This window comes from Mya arenaria, chromosome 15 (genome assembly GCF_026914265.1).
Source record: "Mya arenaria isolate MELC-2E11 chromosome 15, ASM2691426v1".
Lineage (NCBI taxonomy): Eukaryota > Metazoa > Mollusca > Bivalvia > Myida > Myidae > Mya > Mya arenaria.
Window position 1 is genome coordinate 5057190 of NC_069136.1, and position 24002 is coordinate 5081191.

General features: G+C 34.9%; 1 protein-coding gene across 4 annotated transcripts in view; it reads left to right on the forward strand.

Annotated features, from left to right (window-relative positions):
• The window catches only part of LOC128219764 (cAMP-dependent protein kinase catalytic subunit PRKX-like), a 36773-nt gene that overhangs the window by 7694 nt on the left and 5077 nt on the right, over nucleotides 1–24002 (forward strand). Inside the window, exons 3-9 of one of the 4 annotated variants that reach the window (XM_052927728.1) lie at nucleotides 289–552; nucleotides 7136–7255; nucleotides 10157–10252; nucleotides 14342–14399; nucleotides 17207–17284; nucleotides 20260–20322; nucleotides 21015–21077. In XM_052927728.1, coding sequence (XP_052783688.1) covers nucleotides 289–552; nucleotides 7136–7255; nucleotides 10157–10252; nucleotides 14342–14399; nucleotides 17207–17284; nucleotides 20260–20322; nucleotides 21015–21077 — 742 coding nt within the window. Of the gene's footprint in view, nucleotides 1–288; nucleotides 553–7135; nucleotides 7256–8116; nucleotides 8237–10156; nucleotides 10253–14341; nucleotides 14400–17206; nucleotides 17285–20259; nucleotides 20323–21014; nucleotides 21078–24002 lie in introns of all 4 variants that reach the window. The other 3 variants (XM_052927727.1, XM_052927729.1, XM_052927730.1) reach the window with 3 other exon arrangements.

Sequence of the window (24002 nt, forward strand, 5' to 3'; positions counted from 1 at the left end):
GCCTTTAAACAAAACTAAAGGTAGTATGCAAATTATTGCAGATATAAAGTAATGTTAATGTTATGTTAAAAAGTTTGAGAGCCGTTTTAAGTGTTATATTTGCCTCCACAGCCTCACAATCAAGGGACTGTGCACAGTTTGGTCCCAACAAAATTGGACACATGTACTGGTTTCTATCCAGGAAACGGACTTGAGGGTGATTCTATGTTCTATCACGATTTGTCGCAATCAAGCTAAAAGGAAACTACTGTAATATAGACTTTTTGAAACATGTTTTCTTTCCGACAGGCTGTGGGCAAACCATGACGAAGCATTCCTCTACATGTTAATGGAGTATGTCCCCGGTGGAGAAGTGTTCTCATACCTGCGCAACTATGGACGCTTTAGTAACTCAATGGCCAACTTTTTCGCGAGTGAAATTGTGTCTGCATTGGAGTACTTACATTCGAGATCCATAGTGTACAGAGATTTAAAACCTGAAAACTTGTTATTAGACCGTGATGGCCATTTGAAAATCACAGACTTTGGATTTGCAAAGAAGTTACTAGACAGGTATGTATGAGTTTGTAGAGGATCCAGGGGGGACACTAGTAGACCCAGGGTTGCAATAACAGATTCAGGGGGGACACCAGCAGATCCAGGGGGGACACTAGCAGATCCAGGGGGGACACTAGCAGACCCAGGGTTGCAATAACAGATTTAGGGGGGACACCAGCAGATCCAGGGGGGACACTAGCAGACCCAGGGGGGACACCAGCAGATCCAGGGGGGACACTAGCAGACCCAGGGTTGCAATAACAGATTCAGGGGGGACACCAGCAGATCCAGGGGGGACACTAGCAGACCCAGGGTTGCAATAACAGATTCAGGGGGGACACCAGCAGATCCAGGGGGGACACTAGCAGACCCTGGGTTGCAATAACAGATTCAGGGGGGACATCAGCAGATCCAGGGGGGACACTAGCAGACCCAGGGTTGCAATAACAGATTCAGGGGGGACACCAGCAGATCCAGGGGGGACACTAGCAGACCCAGGGTTGCAATAACAGATTCAGGGGGGACACCAGCAGATCCAGGGGGGACACTAGCAGACCCAGGGTTGCAATAACAGATTCAGGGAGGACACCAGCAGATCCAGGGGGGACACTAGCAGACCCTGGGTTGCAATAACAGATTCAGGGGGGACACCAGCAGATCCAGGGGGGACACTAGCAGACCCAGGGTTGCAATTACAGATTCAGGGGGAACACCAGCAGATCCAGGGGGGACACTAGCAGACCCAGGGGGGACACCAGCAGACCCAGGGGGGACACTAGCAGACCCAGGGTTGCAATAACAGATTCAGGGGGGACACCAGCAGATCCAGGGGGACACTAGCAGACCCAGGGGGGACACCAGCAGACCCAGGGGGGACACTAGCAGACCCAGGGTTGCAATAACAGATTCAGGGGGAACACTAGCAGATCCAGGGGGGACACTAGCAGATATAGGGGGGACACTAGCAGATCAAGGGGGGTAAAGTGGATGCAGGGGGGACACAAGCAGGTCCAAGAGGCAATTAACAGTTCCAGGGTGGACTCTAGCTGATTCAGGGGGGACAGTAGTAGTTCCAGATGGCAAAAACAAATGGAAGGGGGACAAAAATATTCGAGGGTAAACACTAGCAGATCCAGGGGGTACACTTGCAGATTCTGGCCGAAACTAGCCAAACCAGGGGGCAATAGCAGATCCAGAGGGAGACACTAGCAGATCCAGGGGGACATAAGCAGATCCAGGGTGGGACACTTGCAGTTACAGGGGGGAAACTAGCCAAACCGGGGGGCAAAAGCAGATCCAGGGGGTGGGCATGTGCAGATCCAAGGGACATTAGCAGAGCCAGGGGGCAATTGTGGATGCAGGTTGAGGAGTAAGGGGACTTAAATTAGACCAAATGCCCATACCACGTTTAGAGCCTGTATTTTTCTTTTCTGTGGGGAAGGGTACACATCCCAAGTCACACCCCCAGAGTTGGGTTCCCTCTTATGTCCAGTCCTTCATTCCCTCCATTGAAAAGTGTTTTATAACACTTTGGTTTATTCAGTTACTTTCAAACAAAACAAATAGTATGGTAAGTAATGTATACAAATACTTTATGATGAGAGCATAATAAAGAATAATGACTGTGTAAAGCGAAGGCACGCCCGGAGGTGTGGATGAGTGACAAACGGCAACTCTTGGAAATGATGACTCTGACTGTCAGATTTTCTTTATATCATAATTAGCCTTGTCTTGAACCACATAATTATGATAAGGCAATTTAATATTCGATCAAATTCCAGGTGTAGAACACTTGATTACATGGGATTGGGTCAAAATATCAGACTCGCAGGATGAGATGCCAGAAAAAGGCTGGATTATTACTAACTCATTTTATAAATAGTGATTCATTTATCTTTGAGACATTTTGTTAAAATTGAAGGGCAAAATCATTTTGTCATAAGCCTAAAAATTCATGCCAAATCTTCTTCATCCTCTGAACAGATTGGGCCCTTTTTCTAGTGAAGCCAACCAATATTAATGTTGTTATGGTTCGAAGAAAAAAAAGAGAAACAAATTATTGTGATAAATAGCCTTGGTATTTTTGCATGTTGTAAATGCTTAAAACTTGGCCATAACTCTATTACCGCTCCATGTATTAAGATAAAACTTTGTAAACATGTTGCAAGAGACAGTATGCATAATTATCTATAGGAAGGCCCAAAACTTTGGCTCAAATAATTATTTAGTTATACTTCATTTTTGAATGGAATATCAAAACATGTATTCAGCATTGGTGTTCGCTCTCCTGCATTCTTGTTCTTTAAAGCTTGGCTCCAAAATTAAACTAGGTTAAGATTGCGTATTGCATTACATTCAAATATGCTGGTTTTAAACACAAGAGGTGTAAAAGATTTAAAAATTTGTACACAAGTACTTGTTATGTGCTACTAGTTTTGATGCCAAATTAAATTTGGCAGTTCTTACAATGAACAATAAACGATATCATTGATTTTGTTTTAAACAGAAAAAATATGTAGGTCTAGCGAACATAATTAACAGATGTATTGTTGGATTTTATTGTTATTAATAATCTCATATCTGCTGAATAAAATAGATTTTTGTTCTTCCAAGATGGTATCACAGCGTTGATATACTATTTCAAAATACAAGACCTGGGTGTATTATACTTAGTTTTGTATATATAATAATGTGACAACTTACATGAAGATTTTCTGAATTAGTTCTGTTATGGAAGAAAATTGTTCATGAAACTTAATAACAAGCAACTAACTTAATAGGGTCACCATATACATTTATGAGATACCAAGAAGACAGAGTGAAGTGAAATAGGTTAAGCCTCTTATTTATCACCATATTGATCAGTGGATCAATCATTAGCAAGATCACCATATTTGTCAATGGGTCAATCCTTTAAATAGCAAGGACACCATATTTGTCAATTGACCAATCCCTTGCAAGAACACCATATTTGTCAATGGGTCAATCCCTTGCAAGGTCACTATATTTGTCAATCCATTGCAAGGTCACCATATTTGTCTATGGGTCAATCACTTGCAAGGTCACCATATTTGTTTATGGATCAATCACTTGCAAGGTCACCATATTTGTCAATGGGTCAATCCCTTGCAAGGTCACTATATTTGTCAATCCATTGCAAGGTCACCATATTTGTCTATGGGTCAATCCCTTGCAAGGTCACCATATTTGTCTATGGGTCAATCCCTTGCAAGGTCACCATATTTGTTAATGGATCAATCACTTGCAAGTTGTTGAGTTAATCTTGGTAATCAGAATTTAGCTTGATGAAATCTTTGCTTAGCTTGAAACTATGTTACATGAGTAAGAAAACAGGTCACTAGGTTAAATCTTAGAAAAACAGGTAACTCTCTAGAGGCTATAATTTTCTAGTCCAATTTTTATAAATCTTTATCAGAATTTTTGCCTTGATGAAATATTTTATCAGTTTGAAACTGAGTACCCTAAAGCACAAGAGCTTTTTTGTTTGTTTTTCTCTCTGTCAACAAAGGGGCATTACAGCACACTTGTTTAAGCTAGTGTTGAGCCTTGGGCCTAAAAAAGAAATTGTTTGGTTAGGGTTACAATCTTTTCGAAAATAGGTAGGATAGGTAGGCTTTTTTTTTTTCTTTTTTCTTTTTTTTATTAGGCTTAATATAAGAATGTCATTTTCATCATTGGATAATGGTGTTTAAGTTATCTGCTGTATAAGAATTTAAGGTTTTCAACTACAAAGTTTTTTTGTTGTTTTTTTTCAAACTGACTATAAAAACGGTAGGGTCGGGTAACCCGAACCAAATGTTTTTTTTTTTAGGCCTTGCCATACATGAACGTATTGTCTCAACATTTGTACCAAGTTTCATTTGAATATCTTGAATAGTTGATGAGCATTGACTAAGTTTGAAATTATTTCACCAGAGCACCAGAAGGCTTAGGAAATACTTACACTTGTTTTCTTAAAAGAAACAAGCAAGGTAAAATGGTTAAAAAGCCCTATTTTCTTGACATTGACCTTATCCTACTTAATTTAACAATAAGATCTAACAAAGTCAAAATCTTCTATTTACTTATATCAACAATGGAATAAACATATTCATGTTTGTTTAAAAGAGACCAAAATTCTCTTTAAAAACTTACAAATAACAATATTGTTGATACAACTGTGTAAATTGTCAAACACTTAAAAGAACCTAACCCACCATGTGAATGGTACAAATTGAACTTTCTCAACACTTAAATTATTCACAGTTGTGTTTGTCATATAAATAATGGCTGGAGAAGAATACATAATCTGATAAAATGTTAAGACATGCATTATTACAAATGATCTTAGTTTAAACTTAAATGGTAAAAATGTTTAAGTACGTTTAATATTCTGAATTTGTGCCAATTCTCAAGATAATATTTGGTTTTAGCTCACTAAATTCACCGTAAAAATCAAAATCATCCTGATTGCTAATGGAGTTGAACGCACAACTAGGGGATTTGCACAAATTAGATTTTTTGTGTGAAATTTCCATGTCTGGAACATAATCTTTGTTTGTCAAATTCCAAGGGCTGAAGTTGTGACCGGCATTAATTTTAGGATGTAGACCAGGCCAGGTTTATATCCTGGTTGCTGGTGTCTCGTCGGGCCGTATGTTGGATATCATGCATAAAGTCTATTGTGGTTGCTGGTGTCTCGTCTGGCCCTGCATTGGATATCGCATGCATTATGTCTATTGTTCACTTATGCCTACAGCTTCTATGGTCAGGCAAAATCAGTGAAAATGTTTACATAAAATATTTTGGTGCACCAATTTTTCTTTAAACTAGATGTTTCTGTTTTTAGGTATATCATCCAGCCAAATCTGACAATAGGCTTAAAGATGCATCCTATTGAAATTATGCTACTTATCTTCTTATTTTGCAAACCAAAGTACCAGGTATTGACTGTTGCCAGCTTTTTGCAACAATTTTACCATCTTTTAGTACTGAAATTTATCTAAATTCAGAAATAATTAGATTAATGAGAAATCAGAGTTGTTTTAGTCCATTTTTTAGCTCTACTGGCCAAAGGCCAGAAGAGCTTATGCGATGGTAATGTGTACGTAGTATGTGCATCCGTGCGTCCGTGCGGTCGTGCGTTCGTGCGTCTGTAAACAATTGCTTGTGAACACGATACAGTCTTCAGTTTTGATTGTATCTCAATGAAACTTGTATAGTATTTAGATATCCATTAGAGCTGGGTTCCTTTCGAAAACCAGCCAGATCCACCCGTGCATGCCTAGATTATGGCCCTTGATAGTATAAAAAAATGCTATTGTGTAAACAATTGGTTGTAAACAATTGGTTGTGAACACGATACAGTCTTCAGTTTTTATTGTATCTCAATGAAACTTGTACAGTATCTAGATATCCATTAGAGCTCGGTTCCTTTCGAAAACCAGCCAGATCCGCCCATGAATGCCTAGATTATGGGCCATGAAAGTTTTAAAGAAATGCTCTCTATTTTTAGCCAGGTCTGCATGAGCGAATTCTATTTTTAGCCAAGTTTACATGTACGTAAATTCAAGTCTTAGAGTTAAGGGAGACAATTTGCAAGTCTAGGATTTTGAGAGACAATTTGCTTTTTGCTTCTGCAGCTGATTTTGTGAATTACTCTGTCTTGTTCTTGTTGAAAGCCCAAAGGCCATTTTTTAGCTTTAAGTTCTGTAGTTTGCGCATTCATCTTAACAAAATTGGTTGTGAATGTTTAAGTTATGCACCTGGTGTCATTACTGGCCACACCCAGGGTTCACAGGTTTGGTAAACATAAATCTGGAAAGGTTTAAAAATCTTTTTGTGTGTTTGTTGGATCCATCTCAGCACAATTGCTTGTGAATGTTTGTTCAAATTGATCAATGTTGTCCTAGGATGCCCTTGACTTTGACCTTTTGACCAACTTTTTTTAACTTTTAAAACTACAGAAATTTTTACTATGAGTACAGTTTTGAAAGCCTTTTTTTTTTTGTCAGATGACTTTTACTTGGCACATATTAAAATAGTTCATGGAACTAATCTGCTTACAATACTTTCTGGGCTCAGATGTTGAACGTGCTACGTTTTCAGGTAAGCCAAACACAAAACATAAACCATATGTCTGTTGCCTTTTACCCATACATACATGCTCTGGATTGATATGACCACAAAAGCCATGCCAGTAGAGCATAGGCCCTTTTGGGCCTCTTGTTTTTTTAAGTACTGTATTTAATTTGTTCTCTTAAAAATTTGAAATTCATTAATGTTGGTCTTAATAAAATAATGCAAGATGAAAAAAGGATGGAAAAAACATTTACAAGTATTTTTGTATATTTGGAGATGATGGTAAACAGTGTCTAAAGCAAATAACAGAGGAATAAAAGCAGTCTTGTGGTTACGGTCCCACCTTTGACTAAAGAGGTTATGGGTTTGAGCCCACACAAGTAGCATGTTCTATTGCTTCACAATGTGGACACGAGTAATCGTTACTGAGTTGTGAATAATATCGGCTTATGTATCCTGTCTTTACAGTCAAGCTAAATTGTTAAGTTAAAAACTACCATTACAAATTACCATTCAGAACATGGACATTGTGTGGCACCCCGGAATATTTGGCGCCTGAAATTATCCTGAGTAAGGGCTATAACAAGGCTGTTGATTGGTGGGCCCTGGGGATTCTTCTGTATGAGATGATTGTAGGGTAAGCTGGAATGGTACTTGCCACAATGGTAATTTGCTTGAGTGTTACCTGCTGGAATGGTATTTGCCGCAATGGTAATTTGCCTGAGTGTTACCCGCTGGAATGGTATAACTTGCCTCAATGGTAGTTTTCCAGATTGTTTCATCCTGGAATGGTTCTTGCCGCAATGGTAATTTGCCATCTAGTGTTACAAGCTGGAATGGTAACTTGCCGCAATGATAATTTGCCAGAGTGTTTCATCCTGGAATGGTTCTTGTCGCAATGATAACTTGTCAAAGTGTTACTTGCTGGAATTGTTCTTGTCGCAATGATAACTTGCTGGAATGGTACTTGCCGCAATGATAATTTGCCAGAGTGTTACATGAAATGGTTACTTACCGGAATGGCTCACACTCTATGTCATCTTTATGTGGATGGTCTAAGCTGTTTGAGGTCACGCTTGCATGGTCTGCCGATTTTATGGTCACTGGCCAGGGTAAAAACTCTGACAGTGGTGCCACTGCTTTGTTGGTTCCTAGTTGTGTTATTACTTGCCCTCCAGATCTTATCAGAGGTTACTTGCCAGGATTTGTTTGGTGAGCTTGATTGTCTGCATGAAATATCGACTTCTTTTGGTCACTGGCCTAAATTGTCAGAAGAATAATGACAAATGTCCCCTGTGGATTACTGCCATACAGACGTTGTAGACATATCCTGGCTGTGTAAGTATAATGTTGACCTACAAATGCAACCACAGCAACAACAATAACAAAAAAGAACTCAAACTTCACAACTAATTCAACAGTTTACTAACAGTCATGATATGGGAATGTTTTTGTCGGCAGTGTGGAATGAAGTGTAAATGTTGTGTGTGTTTGACAGGACGTGGACGCTGTGTGGAACGCCGGAATACCTCGCACCAGAAATCATCCAAAGTAAAGGTCACAGTAAAGCCGTCGATTGGTGGTCGCTGGGAATACTCGTCTATGAAATGATTGTAGGGTAAGTTTAATAGAAAATCAGGGGGCTTTGAGGTAAGAGCCATCAGATTCTTGATATTTTCTGTTTCTTGTATATTGCCTTGAAAATGATACTGAACAAAGGGCAGAGGTGGTCGATACAAATACTCATATCGTCACCTTTAATAGTGCAATAACTGAATAACTGCATATAGAAATAGAAGCAGATATTAAGTTCTTATGTGAAATGATTGTAGGGTAAGTTTATAGGTTAGAACATCTTTATATATGATATTATGGCCTTCCCTACCCCTTTTCTTTTTTTAAATGTGAAAGCTGTGAAGTACCAGATGTAAGGAGAAATTCTGCAGGGTAAGTTTCAGGAGAAAGGTGCAGACATGAAACAACTCTTAATATGGAAGGTTAATATATTTATATTGGAACCATAATATCATTTGATTATTGACCAGGTATTTCGTAAACTGATTCTTTCTGCAAGCGGAAAATGTTACGATAGGTAGAGATTTTAAGATAACTTTTTAAAACGGAATTATTGTCAAAGCTTTGTGTTTTCAGTGTTTTTAATCAGTGTTTCTCTCAGTGCTGGCATTTTCCAACAATAATTATATTGTTGTACATAACTAATAGAAATACATTAGCAATAGCATGCAACTTTGAACATTATATTATGTCACCTAAGTAATGCTGAGGTCTTCTTGAGGCCTTACTTTTCCAGGTGAGTTTACACCGTTTCCAGCGTCACATTATCACTTCTTGTAGAGTTCAGGGAAGTAAAGCTGTAAGGACAGAAATATCTTTGCTTTAGAAATGTGAGAAAACATTGTGTTGGTTGTCTTAAAAGATTAGTGAGTAAGAGTATATATATATCGGCAGGATGGGTCGGTATTTTTCTGAATTCTTGCATGCAAAAGAGAGACAAGAATACCAACAACACTGACGTGGTATTTATGCACATTCTAAGACTGTCTTTAAAAAATGTTGTCAGAATATTATACATATTTCTGTTGGTCTTTTCCCCTTCTTTCATTATCTCCTCGAATAAGCCGAAATGATTAGTATATTTTTTTGCTTCTATATTATTAGGTATGTTGTAACACAAAAACAGAAGAAATATAAAACAATGTATGAGTCCAATTAACAAGGACATAATTACCACATGTTGGATTGATGAATGTTATGTATAATGCAGTACTATTCTCGCAGCCTGGAAAGTTGCATGCATTCACATGATGATTTGCGCTTTGTGACGGTGTTGTGTCTGTTGTCAGCTTTTACTGTTGTGTTTCTTGGCACTACTATGACTGTATACATCATGTTCTAGTAAATCAGTTATATTACAGGCCTTTAATTCTTTGCTTTAACAGTAATTCTTTTTCTAAATGAATATCTTTTTTATGGTCTGTTGCAATAAATACAGCATATTCTTGTGGAGTTTTAAAAGCTGCACTCTAACAGATTGACCGTTTTGACAAACTTTTAAAAAAGAATTTTTGGAATGAGCCAAATTTGTGTAAATGTCTGAATCGGTAGACTGCTGTTAAAAGATCAGATCGCAGTTTTTAATATTGACGCTCGAAATTGGTGTTTTATGGCTAAAAGCGATACTTACGATTAAAGGAAAAATAAACATTTCTTAAGTTTTCCAAACAATTAAGATCTGTTCTATTGTGTGTTATCCTATATGACTGATTTGAAAACACTGATGCCAAATCAGCTGATTCTGAGACAAAAAATGAAAAAATTGTCAAGTTGGCGAGATTGCAGCTTAATTGCCAGAATAAACGAAATGTTATTAAAATGTAGAATGTTATGGTACCTTCTCGCATTTGCAGAATGCTCTCTATTAAATTGTGATTGATATATATGTACATAAAGTTGCTGTTGTATAAGAATTTTTCTGATTAAATACAATCTAAAACAACAACACACTTTTTTCTTGCAGGTTTCCACCATTTTTTGACGATCAACCATTTGGCATTTATGAAAAAATCTTGGCAGGGAAAATTGACTGGCCTCGGCACATAGACCCAGTGGCAAAGTAAGTAGGAGACAAAATTTAGGTATGCGGTAGGCCCAGCACTGCTTGCACATTAGTTTATGAAGAGGATATTTTTAGGTTGACTATTATAAACCAATGTGAAGGGCTAGTTAAGTCAGCCCTGTTTTGGCATTGGCATAAGATCTGCATTGTGCCCTTATCAGCCATGCAGTAAAAAGCAATTATTGCAAGTCCTATCAATCCTCCTGTTACCGGTATATCGGCATGCAGCCAGGAACACAACCTTTTAGACATAAAATATATATCTTGGGTTGCCCTTGGTTTCAATAATAGAATAACTAATAGCCTAGGCTCATTTAACCTCTGTATAATGGTACCTTAAGGTACACATGACCTGGAACATTTCATCTAATTAAGCAAATAAAACTGGGACTTTGAAACCTTGTTTGGTTGACTGCAGATATATATTTTACCAAATATGCCTGTAGTCGCTATGTCTGGGTTAAAGCATTCATGTTTAAATATCTGACCATTAATGATGTGATTCTGGTATAATTATGTTGAAAATCTGTTTTTTAATGAACAGATTTACAATATCATGGGTTTTGGAAAAACAACACTTTAAATCGGACCGTTAACTTATGTCCCTTGAGTTGTGGAAATGAACTGTATAACCTTGCATTGTGCAGACGTACACTTAGGTCATTAAAATTGAACTTTTGGATGAACGAGTCGGAATCATTACACTAGTGCTTGCCATAAAGAAAAACAACAACAACCAGTCCTGCTAAATAAAATTTTGAATTTGAGCAAGCCCGGAAAACTTTTAACCGTGGAAGGATTTGCAGGCTTAAATGTGACAATTTGACATCTGACACTGGTGTAATAGGTATAATCATGCTCAGCATTGGAAGTTTAAAGGAGTGTTTTCACCGGGTCCTGTCAGGAATCCCCCACTGCATAATGTCCTCTGTAATGTCTGCCACCCCCTCTGTAGGGCAAAATATTGATAGGTGCATTACTATTGATTTTAATAATTTATGCCTGAAACAGAAAGAATCATATTACTGCAAGCAGCCTAGAAATGTGAAATACATTATTAATACATACGTCAGAAATATCTGCAATATCATCATACTTTATTATAGGAGCAATAAACAATTATAGTGGTAACAATTGCCAAAGCACTAAAATGCATTCCATTGCAAAAAAATCAGGTAAATTAGTGCTAGCAATGTGGGTTCTACCAGGTGGAGAAACAATATGTTGTGAAATTGAATCTTTGAGGGGGTAGAAACATCAATCAGAAAAATACACTCCAGCAGCATGCTGACAATGATTGGTGTGATGTATAAACCATGCCCCACCATCATGTAGTGTACAGAGTATTTTTCTCACTCAGTTTTAGATCCCCCACCCCCTGGGAGTACAATCAGTATCAACTTAAATATCTTTAAATACATGTTCTATTTCTGTTGTTTTTTAACAGAAAATGTGATAATAACATTGAAATGTGCTCTTTAATTCTACACAATTTTGAATTAGAATTAAAGCCAGTATTCCGCTGTCTGAGTCTGCTGATGCATCAGTCATTCACATTCAGATTTTAAAACAGAAACCATGTGTCCACAAAAAGAATACAGAAGAACATATACACATATATTGGTTTTTAAGTAGAAATAACATTTTATAATAATATAACTTCATTTCAATATTGGCATATTTTTCCATTTCTATGGAAACAAATGTTTTGAAATTCGAGGGTGACCGTGAATGCGAAAAGGTTCTAAGTGACATAAAAAATAAAGAAGAAGATATAACCTTTTCACTTTCACCCCTCTAAATTTATTATTTTATTATGCAATCTATGAAATACTGGCTTTGTTAAATTGATTAATTTCCATGTAAACAAAATGAACAGAGATTGACTTAAAAGTTTCATTTTTCATGTTTTGCTTCGTGACAATGTTTCTGTGCATTCTAGGTCATAAATTGAGTTTTTGCAAAGCTTTTCCAATATTTCTATATATATTTCAAGCCTGTCCGATTATGTGTTTGGGGTTGCTAAAATTTCACAATGGGCAAGTGCATGCAGTTCGGACACATGGAATTAATCCAATTGTATTAAACTGGGATTGTGGACAGCATGCTCATAAAATACCAGCCTTGTAAACAGATTTTCATTGAACACTTGACTTATAAGTTTTAATTTAGTTATTATGTAGGTACATTGTATGTAAACAAAAACATTAACAAGTTTTAGGATATTTATAAGTAGTACATGTATGAATGTGAAAAGGAACTCTTTAAACTTTTGATTTGCCATTTGAACGCTTATTTAAATGTTATAGTATAATAATTTATACAATATACACTATAAAGACTTTATTAATTGAAATGGTCTACATTGTAATATTAGCTTATCATTATGGTTTACAAGATTAGAATGAGAAATCCTTGTAACAAAACGATGAATGGTGGGGATTTGGTGTAGAACATCACTAGCCTTGATCATTGTTTATTACAGTTTGCAAATAAACTTATGCAAAGTGTACTTGTCAACCAGCTAATAAAAGCATGATCATAATGCCTGTTTTAAGAATGAAGATACAGTCAATTCCTTTTGCCCAGGAGTGATTCCAAACAGTAAGGTTTAGGCACTTAAAAAAGCCTATTTTAAGGCTATGATTTTATTGGCCAGTTCATGTGAAACCCTTGCAAACTGCATTGCATTGCTTTTTGGGGGATGTATGAATCAGCTCCTTTTTAGTAAGTTCCACGTTGATATGAAAAAGAATGCGCTCTTATCGCTAATGGTGGCAGTCAGCATTCTTTTTGATATGTGAAGTCCATTGACAGGCTTTAAACTGATCATGCCCTTGAATCAGAATTCACTAGTGTTTGGGCAGAGCAAAGGCCACGATCATTCAATGTCCCAAAACCAAACCAAAGTTTTAACGTATCAATTATTTTATGATGTGAGAAATAACAAAAAATAACTATACATATATTTATTCACATTTTCCCCAAATATACTGAATTGACTTAAAGGGGCTGCACTCTGTATGATGAAATAGAAAATTAAAAAAAATTGTCAAAAACTGACATAAACTTGGTATCGATGTGTACAATGCATTGAAACTTACTAACTGAAGTACTACATAGTTTACAATTAATTTATTTTCGCAGTTTTTTCGTATTTTTCCATTAAAAAAGATTACTAGGTATGTCTACCCAGTAGAATTCATTCCTTATGCGTTATTGTTGGGTCGATGTTATCACGTGATATTATCAAGTTAGGTATATAGCTTAGATATGACCAACCGTCTAGGGTAAGCCTTCGTAGCACAGTGGATACAACACTGGACTGCAATTTTGGCGACACTGCTTCGAGCACGGTCTATGACTATATTTTTTTTTACATTTTGGTGTGTTTTTTTTACAATTATGATGTCAAAGAGAAAAACATTTATTAAAGAATTGTCCTGAGATTTGTTACAAAAATACTGAAACATATATAATACTGGCATGCCACATTCTATTACGAACATGTTGCATTTTTGCATGGCACATAAAAATAGTAAACCGAGACAAAGGAAAATTACATAGATACCATAATAATCACAATGTTTACTCTGCTGGGTTATGCCGTAGTCAGACAATAGGAGGAAAAAACCCAAGCAGCATGCCAACGACATGTGTTAACTAAATAAAAACTAATGTCTAATTCTGTGGTTATGTTTAATTTTTGAGTTATTATATATCCTTTATCCATATCCTTCACAATTTCCGCAAGGTTCTAATTCAGCAAAAGTAAGGGATGTAACTGTGGAGAAACTTAGTATTATACTATTCAGGCTTTACCCTGGCCCCTTATTCGGCTACAAATTTTCAATTGTAACCAACAGCATTTAATGGTATATACTGAGCCAAAAACCTGCACCCTCCATCCTCACAACCCAGGTTCAAATCCATGGTCAAGGGAGAGAAATCCTTAAATATATTACTAGACTGATTGATTGTTCTAGGTTCATCCATAGGTAAGACCATCTTACGAATGGCAACGCAAGTCAGATGCATGCTGCCTAAAATTTTCCGCCACAGCAAATTTGATGTTATTGTTTTCAGGGATCTCATTAAGAAGTTGTTGGTGCCAGACCGGACAAAGCGGCTAGGAAATATGAAGGTAAGTTCAGAAACAACTTTTTAAAACCTATTCTGTGGTAGCCAGGGATTTTGGCATTTTAAAATTATAAACTTGTTTATGGACAAGTATCAAAATATAAAAAGAGCATGCACATCATCGTGTCCAGATTGTATTTGGGGTTATTCATCTCTTTAAAGGCAAATATCCTTGTTGTTACAAGGAATGCGGTCAGTTGCTTAAAAAACAACATTTCTAGTTTAATGAACTGTCTCCAAATTTAAATGTCAACCAATGTTAAGCTTAGGTTAGTCTGATTTAAAGAAGGGATTTAAAAATACTCTGTAATACAATTTGGCACTGGACTTCTATTTGAAACCGAATAATTATAACAAGCTTTTTATAAGCTGCTCTGTGTGAGGAGCTAAGTTTTGTGTAAAATTATTTAAATTTATTGATAGTTGTCACAACATAAACAACCAAAGCTTTGAATAGCTTTTAATCAAAAACTATAGAAACAAAGACACCCCACGCAAAATTAATTCAATAATACAATGAAAAATACAGGGACAAGCCCAGTAGTCGAACATTAAAAAATAATGCCTGTTTAGGGGCACAAGGCAAGGGCCCAAATGACAATGAACAATAGACACAAATATATAAACATTACATACACAAATGCAAACACCAAAAACAAACTTACACCACATACACAAATACAAACACCAAAAACATACTTACACCACATTGACAAATACAAACACCACAAATAAACCTAAACCACATATACAAATACAAACACCACAAACAAACTTACACCACATTGACAAATACAAACACCACAAACAAACGTACACCACATATACAAATACAAACACCACAAACAAACTTACACCACATACACAAATACAAACACCACATACAAACTTACACCACAAACACAAATACAAACACCACAAACAAACTTACACCACATACACAAATACAAACACCAAAAACAAACTTACACCACATTGACAAATACAAACACCACAAACAAACTAACACCACACATACAAATACAAACACCACAAACAAACTTACACCACATACACAAATACAAACACCACAATCAAACTTACACCACATACACAAACACCACAATCAAACTTACACCACATTGACAAATACAAACACCACAAACAAACGTACACCACATATACAAATACAAACACCACAAACAAACTTACACCACATACACAAATACAAACACCACATACAAACTTACACCACAAACACAAATACAAACACCACATACAAACTTACACCACATACACAAATACAAACACCACATACAAACTTACACCACATACACAAATACAAACACCACATACAAACTTACACCACATACACAAATACAAACACCACAATCAAACTTACACCACAAACACAAATACAAACACCACATACAAACTTACACCACATACACAAATACAAACACCACAAACAAACTTACACCACATACACAAATACAAACACCAAAAACAAACTTACACCACATTGACAAATACAAACACCACAAACAAACTTACACCACATACACAAATACAAACACCAAAAACAAACTTACACCACATTGACAAATACAAACACCAAAAACAAACTTACACCACATTGACAAATACAAACACCAAAAACAAACTTACACCACATACACAAATACAAACACCACAAACAAACTTACACCACATACACAAATACAAACACCAAAAACAAACTTAAACCACATTGACAAATACAAACACCACAAACAAACTTACACCACACATACAAATACAAACACCACAAACAAACTTACACCACATACACAAATACAAACACCACAATCAAACTTACACCACATACACAAATACAAACACCACATACAAACTTACACCACATACACAAATACAAACACCACAATCAAACTTACACCACACATACAAATACAAACACCACATACAAACTTACACCACATACACAAATACAAACACCACAATCAAACTTACACCACAATTACAAGTACAAACACCACAAATACAAACACCACAAACAAACTTACACCACATAAACAAATACAAACACCACAAACAAAATTACACCACATACACAAATACAAACACCACATAGAAACTTACACCACATACACAAATACAAACACCACAAACAAACTTACACCACATACACAAATACAAACACCACAAACAAGCCACACTCTCATCAAAATTACATCCGTATAATGATGGGATTACAAGGAATGCATTTATGCTATTGTCCTGTTTTTCCCAAGTGGGTGAAACATACATGACGGTTTGTTAAGAAGACCAAGGTTTAGCATAACCTTTTTAACTTCAAACTTGAAAACGACTTGAGCTTGTCTTTTGTTTTGAAGAAAAGGTCAGGTGGACATGACCTTGGTGGTGTATTTAGGTCTTTAATGGCCATAAAGAACATGAAAATTGATAAATGTCACCAGGTAACGGATATACAGTATCGCTTATACTGCCTCACTACTGAGATAGCTTTTATGGCGCAGCAGTAGTGTCCACCATTCAGTGCTGCAGTGCTGAGTGTTCTTGGGTTTGATCACCGCCAAATGCACAAAGCATACGAGTCCAGTCTGGAATATTTGCCTCACAACATGTTTTTTCACAATTACAAGACACCAAAACAAATGTGTAGCATGTTCAATCATTCTTGATCAATTATCTGATTGTTAAGAAAATCTCGAACAAAAGTTGACTCATTGGTCAACAGGAAAAAAATTACAACTATTTAAAGAGGTCTTATACTAATAATCAAAATGTCTTAACATTAAAAATTATTTTCAGAATGGTGCGGAAGACATAAAGAAGCATAAATGGTTCAAATCGGTCGATTGGGAAGATGTCTTAAATCGAAAACTCACGGTAGGTATTTTCTGCAAAATAAGGCTTATTATAATTTTCTTGTGGTAATTAATATCACGATTTAGGTGGCTTGATTTTTCACATACTTTTCACTTTCAGTGACATCCCGCTATCATGTCTATTGGGTCTGTTTTATCAATTACGTAATGGCAGCAATGATAGTACAGGCATTTATTTCTAGTACTCTTAACTTACTAAACCCAATGATCATTTTGTGGTCAAATTATTTTGCTTTCTTGTCACTTAAATGGATTCAACATTAATCATAGACAAGCAATTTTGACAAAATCTTGTTAACAAACCTGTCCTGTGATAACTTCTCAAAAACACTTCTTCTTAGAATTTTTAATGTATATTTTGAAATTAAAAGTTTCATATATCAGTTTAGACAATGTTATTTGGCTGATTTGGTTTTATATAATTTTTGTTGTTGACTTAATAATTTATGAAAATGCTTGATCTTATTATGCTCATTATTAAAGCTGCACTCTCACAGATTGAATGTTTTAACAACTTTTTTTATTTTTTATCTTTGAATGAGCCAATTTTTGCGAAAATGCATGTAAACCAGTGTTATAAGACGGCTGACAAAATATCAGATCACAGATTTTTATATTAAAGTTTAAAAATTGATGTTTAATGCATTTTTCTCTACTGTAAGTAACGGTTTAAGCCATAAAACATTAATTTTGGAAGGAAATATGAAAATATGCAATCTGATCTTTTGTCAGCAGTCTTTTATCACTGGTTTGAAGATATTTACACAAAAATTTGCTCTTTCCAAGACAAAAAATAAAAAATAAGAATTTAAATTTTTATCACTTATAAGTGGATGAAACAGGCCCATTATAAAAGCTGTATTTCACTCCATTTTCTATAGTCTACGTGTGCACGGACCATACTCCATTCTAATATCGGCTTTCACTACTTTGTTTAGATGTTGTCAAGGAAGTACTTTTTTAGTATTTGGCAGAAAGAAATTTTTCTCAGTTTAAAGTGCTTTGAAAAAAAAAGTTAATTGTTACCAGGAAAGTCCATCCTCAAATGCTAATTTATTTCAATAAGAAAAGATAATTTAATGTGTATTATTATTTCTTTTCTTTTTTAAAGAAGCTTCCTGGTATTAAAGATTTATGGTCTGTATTTAATGGTTTATAAATTAATAGTGTGATCATTGTAATTTGTAGAAGTACATACAAGTCAAAGACAAGCCTTCCTATTGAAGAAATAAAAGATGTTTGTTTACAAATACTTAAAAGAGAGGATTACCCAAGTTTTTTTAATTCCATTGAAGTCCACAATGGCGTATTAGGCAGTTAATTTATAGGATTAGATTAGATTAATTGAAATCAGTCATACAGGATGGTTTTTATTATCCATGACATCAGACAAATAAGAAATTTGTTTGTCAAGTCGGTTTATGCAAATATTTCTTCATATGTAAGGTAATAAAAAGAGTTTAATCTTAAAAGTGCAGTTTATGTGTAAAGTATTTCATTTTTTATATATTTAAAAGATAAAAACGATTCCGTTCACAACGTTGTTTACTGTAACAAAGTTCTGAACAATCAGCACAAGGTCTCAATCAAATCTTGATACTTTGAATGCATATCGTTCTTCCGAAGCCCTCTTTCGGAATGATAGAAAATATAGAAATAGACCTGACGTCTTGTGTCTCTTTCGAATAAGCTTGAGAAATATAATGACATACATGTGTATAGTATTTGGAGCAGGAATTACCACAAAATGCAATCAGTAATTAATGAGGAGTAGGTGTACATGATATTTGTAACGCCTATGTCTGTAACTTGCCTCCTAATTACCCATTATCTTATTGTTTTAGTCTCTGTCATGTTACATTAGATAGCAGATGAACAAACATGATAGTAGGAACGCTAATTAAATGGTCAAGGACGCGATCGCAGACAATGTGTAATAAATATAGTTAATATGAAAAGTCGATAATAAAGATGACACTAAGTCACAACATTGCAAGAGTAAGAAGATACATCCAAATAAGGGATAATACAATGATTGAGTATTGTCAAAAATAGATTGTAAAAGACTGAGGTTGCTGATTATATATCTATTGTAAAAGTTTGGAATTATATTATCGCTGGGTGGAGATTTTTTTCAAAAAATAAAAAAAAATGTGTAGCACAACAATTAATGTAATTTTGCATTCAGCTAAAAATCAAACATATCATTGAAAAACGGTTTTGTTATAAGCAAAACTCAATTATTAAGTTAAAGTATGTTTGTAAACATCCAAATGCAGCTTGTTTTTCTTAAATTTTTCCTTTCAGTAACTTTAATTTTTTTTATGAAGTTTTGATTTTTATTGCACAATCAAGAACTGATCGTAATGGCTTTACCAATAATATCCAATGATCAATTATGGTATTGGACCAATTTTGGATGCCTAATCTAAAGCTTTAAAGTTCCTGTAATGAGACCCTACTGTTTATTTAAATTTATGCTAATTGTCAACTCCATTTCTCGAAAACAATCTTCCTAGTCCAAGAACTAAACAAAGCCTTACAAAAACCAACCAATTAAAGCACACCGATTCATATGTAATGTAATAAAGGAAAGATCTTAAGATGTTAAATCAAATGGCATTCTTTCATTTCATTTAAAAATTTACATAATTATGTAAGAAGTAAAAACAAAACTATAAATATAAATTAAATTTCACTAATTCTGTTAACAACGAACAAAATGCTTGTAGGGCTTGCTTTAACATATGAAAAACTGTTTTTGTGTTTCTTTGAAAACATCTTGTAACAAAGGTACCAAGAAATAAGTGACTATTTTGAGAAAAAAATTGAGGAAATGTGAGTTCAATGAGGTGGGAGAGCAAGGAGGTGTGTGTAAGGCAAAACAGAAAATGTGTGGGTTTGTAGCCAATTCAAATAAATGATATTAAAAATATGAGATGAAATACCTCTTTCTTCTCGATCGCCATTTTGCAGCCAGTTATCAAGCCCAAAGTTCTACATGATGGAGACATTTCCAACTATGAATCAGCTGTCTTAGTGAGTACAGGAGTTGCTGCCCTTGTGAATGGGCATTCAACAGATGTCTTTCAGAGTTTCCCTTGAAAAAATAATTTCATACTTATTCCCATTTTGATTAATAATTTTTATGCTATTCAGAGTTGCTGCCTTTTCCAGCTGAAGTCTAGAGTTACCCCTTTTTTGAATGAATATTGTACATATTTGTTTTTATAAGAGCTGCTGGTCTTAACAAATAAAGTGAGGGATATAGAGTTATCCCCCTTTCATTATAATTTCTTTTGATATATGCATGTTGGTAAAGTTAATTTATATAAATATTAACCCATGTCACAAAGCTGATGGACCTTTAAAAGATGTTGTGATGCAAGCATGTATGTTCCGTCCCCTTTGTATTTTTTCCAATCTACTATTTAATATTTATTGTATTCTATTGATGTGGAACATTATGTTCAAGCTTTATTATTGTCTGACTATTTCAGTGCTTCCCCTTCTCTCATGCACTGTTCTTTATTTAGCAAAAACTGCTTTCTATATTTAAATAGGTAGAGTGTTCATTACATGTTTTAAAATCATGAAGAAAATATTTGTTGTACATTGGTAGTCATGTTGTAGTATTAGACACATTGATATTATTTATCTATAAGAGTGTGCCTTATTACACATAATGATAGATTTTTCATGTTTTTCTTGAGTTAAAGTTTGATTTTCAGCCTCCCATAGTTCCAGAAGTTATGTACGATGGCGATATCTCAAACTATAGCACCTGTGTAGCAGTGAGTAGATGAAGATTTGGCTCCCCTGAATATACAAATTACCTCCCTTATTTTGATATGATTTAGTGTTTAGGCATTCAGCTAGATCAGAGTTATGTTTCTTCTTTGTTTTTATGACCATTAATACAGAAAAGAAACTTTATAATTAGGGAATCTATATAATTGTGTTGCCTCAGTAAGTGTTGGAATGGTAAAGGCACAGGGGATGAAAACAACTTATTTTTCTATATATATACTGTAAAGGCTTGAAAAAAATAAAAATAATTTGTTTCTGTACCCTGTGGGTGAGTGGGTTAAACATGCATGGTTAGTCAAACAAAAGTTAAAATCCAGATCTCAAAATGCCAGGTTTGAAAATCTTCTTTTAATAATCCAGATATTTCAGCCCTCAGAATCATGTGAGATATTTGTTCTAATCTTTGCTTTCTTTTATTTTTCTATATTTTTCAAAACCTGATCAAGCCATAGTACCCTCCACTCTCGCACTAAGTTTGGAGAGGCAACAAGCTTTTTTGTTATGTCAGAATGGTTGTTAATTAAAACAAATTGCAGTATGGGTTTAGACTTAGCTATTGGAAGTCAGTGTTTGTGAATTAAGATGGTTCTCTTTATTGTCTTCATGGTCATTCAAACCCTTTTTTACTATTTGGTTTATTTCCTTTAAGCTTTTCCTTGCATGACTAGCAACACCTACCAATGCTTTGTAATATTCTTGGTATAATTTAATATGGATTGTCTAGATTAGTGTTTAGTTTCGTCTTTCAAACTAGAAGATTTATTTCAAGTATTTGTCCACAAAAGATATGCATCATTATCATTCATAATCATAACAATTAAAATTGTAAAACTAAAAAATCTAGTTTCAAAGACCTTTAGAGATTTGTTGATATTATTTTGTTTTGCCTGGTATCCCCAGTAGTCTTAGGGACTTTGACCTTTCCGGGCAGGTTTCACTCAATCATCAATTTTATGCCTTCTTTGTCCTCATAGAGGACCAACCATTTTTGTATAAATGAGGCTATGGAAGAAATCATTCAATATCATCAAAATTGGGTTACATATGGTATTGACTGACCCTGTTTTTTCTTCAGAAGATACAAAAAACAACAAAAAACCTTATAGCTGTTCTGATAAGTCAAAGTATCAGTAGACTATTAAATTTAACAGGGGTTCTAAAGTTTAGCATAAATCTTGAAATAAGGATTGAGAGCTTTTTAATTTGGAATATTGTACAGTTGTAAAGATTGTTTGCACATTTGCATATAAAACAGTATGTAGTACCTTGAAATGAATGTAAATGGAAACAATTACAAAAGGGGTCTAAGTCCTTTAACCAAGCTTTGGGCACGAATTCCTCATATTGAAACTGAGCCACGGCTAGTTTTCAGGATTTTTTTCTTCCAGCTTGCTATTTTATGTACAACAGGGATTTGATGAAAACACTCAGATTTTTGATGCTCAAAAATAACCTTAACAATTATTCATCTCACAAATAAAGAATTTATTCTGATTATTTAGAAAACCATCATAATTTTTGGTGTATGAAATCAACTCCCTGCTTACAGTTTTATGGGATTTGTTTTATTTACATTATCTTTTTAGCCAACATTGACTTATAATTGTCTTCTGTATATTTAACCATTTCTTGTTGAATGAACAGGTTAAATTTTGTTACACATCTAGATCTGCCTGCATGCCACATAATGCGAAACTAGTCTGCTCGTTTAATCACATGTACGTTGAAAATAAGAAATAAGAATTCCTCTGTAAATGCTCAATACTTGCAAATTGTTGTTTGCCAGATTTAAATAAATAAATTAGCCTCTTGGATATTAAATAATTTTAAAACAATAGGAGTGTTTCCAGTAAATTCAGCAAATTTTATTAAAAAATCTTAGGTTTTCAATATAGTTTTCTGTTTTGAGATGCAAAGCAAAAACCTGTCATATAATTTAAGAATCCTTTTAACAGTAATGACAGGATTTTTTTTTCACTTCCTGGAAAACATGAAATGGTGAAAGCAAGAAGATGTTTCACAGTTGCAATAAGACAGATACGGAGCAAATTCCAATGTTGGTCTGTTCATTTCAGTTGAGGAAGGGGCAGAACTTAACAATTATTGAAGCAAGAGTTATTTACCTTATTATACATGTACATTAAAGTCTCTAGCAACATGTGTACCAAGTTTCATTTTAATATCTCAAACAGTATCTGATTTATGGCCAAGGTTAAACAGAAATATAGACAAGCTAAAGATATTCACGAAAGTGGACTATTAAATGAAACCTATTTTAGAAACCTATTTTGAAGCACATAATGAGTAACATAAACAGAAGGAAAAGTAAATAAATAATGAAAAAAGATTTCGCTGGAATGGCTACTTTCAATGTAACAAGTATATTCTATTATTGACTATTGCTTACATATTACAGTAGTATAATTTATATTTCATTTTGTTGTAGTGGGATTGTTCTGGTCAAAGGCAACCCTCCAATGAAGTTTAATTGGTCTAGGTCCAGCCATATTCAAGTAACTATGCAGGCAATGTTTTGTAACAATGTTGATCAGGACAGTGACCTTGACCTACTGATCCCCAAAACAATGTAGATAATCAACTTGTCATTGGTAACATACCACCTAGATTACCTACATGGTTCTCAGTCAAACCATTTTTGAGCTATTTTCAGAAGAAATTTTTATAACACTGTTGATTATAACCTTTTACCTACTGACCCAAAAAGCAATATCAGTCATGAACTGGTCAAGGGCAACCCACCACCAAAGGATTATAGTCCAAGGTCAAACTTCTGCCAATAAAGTTTTCTTTCAACATATTGTTTGTGACCTGGCCTTTAACTAACTGACTCTAAAAACATTAAGGGCTATCTACTGGTTAAGGGCAACCCACCACTGAAGTTTCATGGT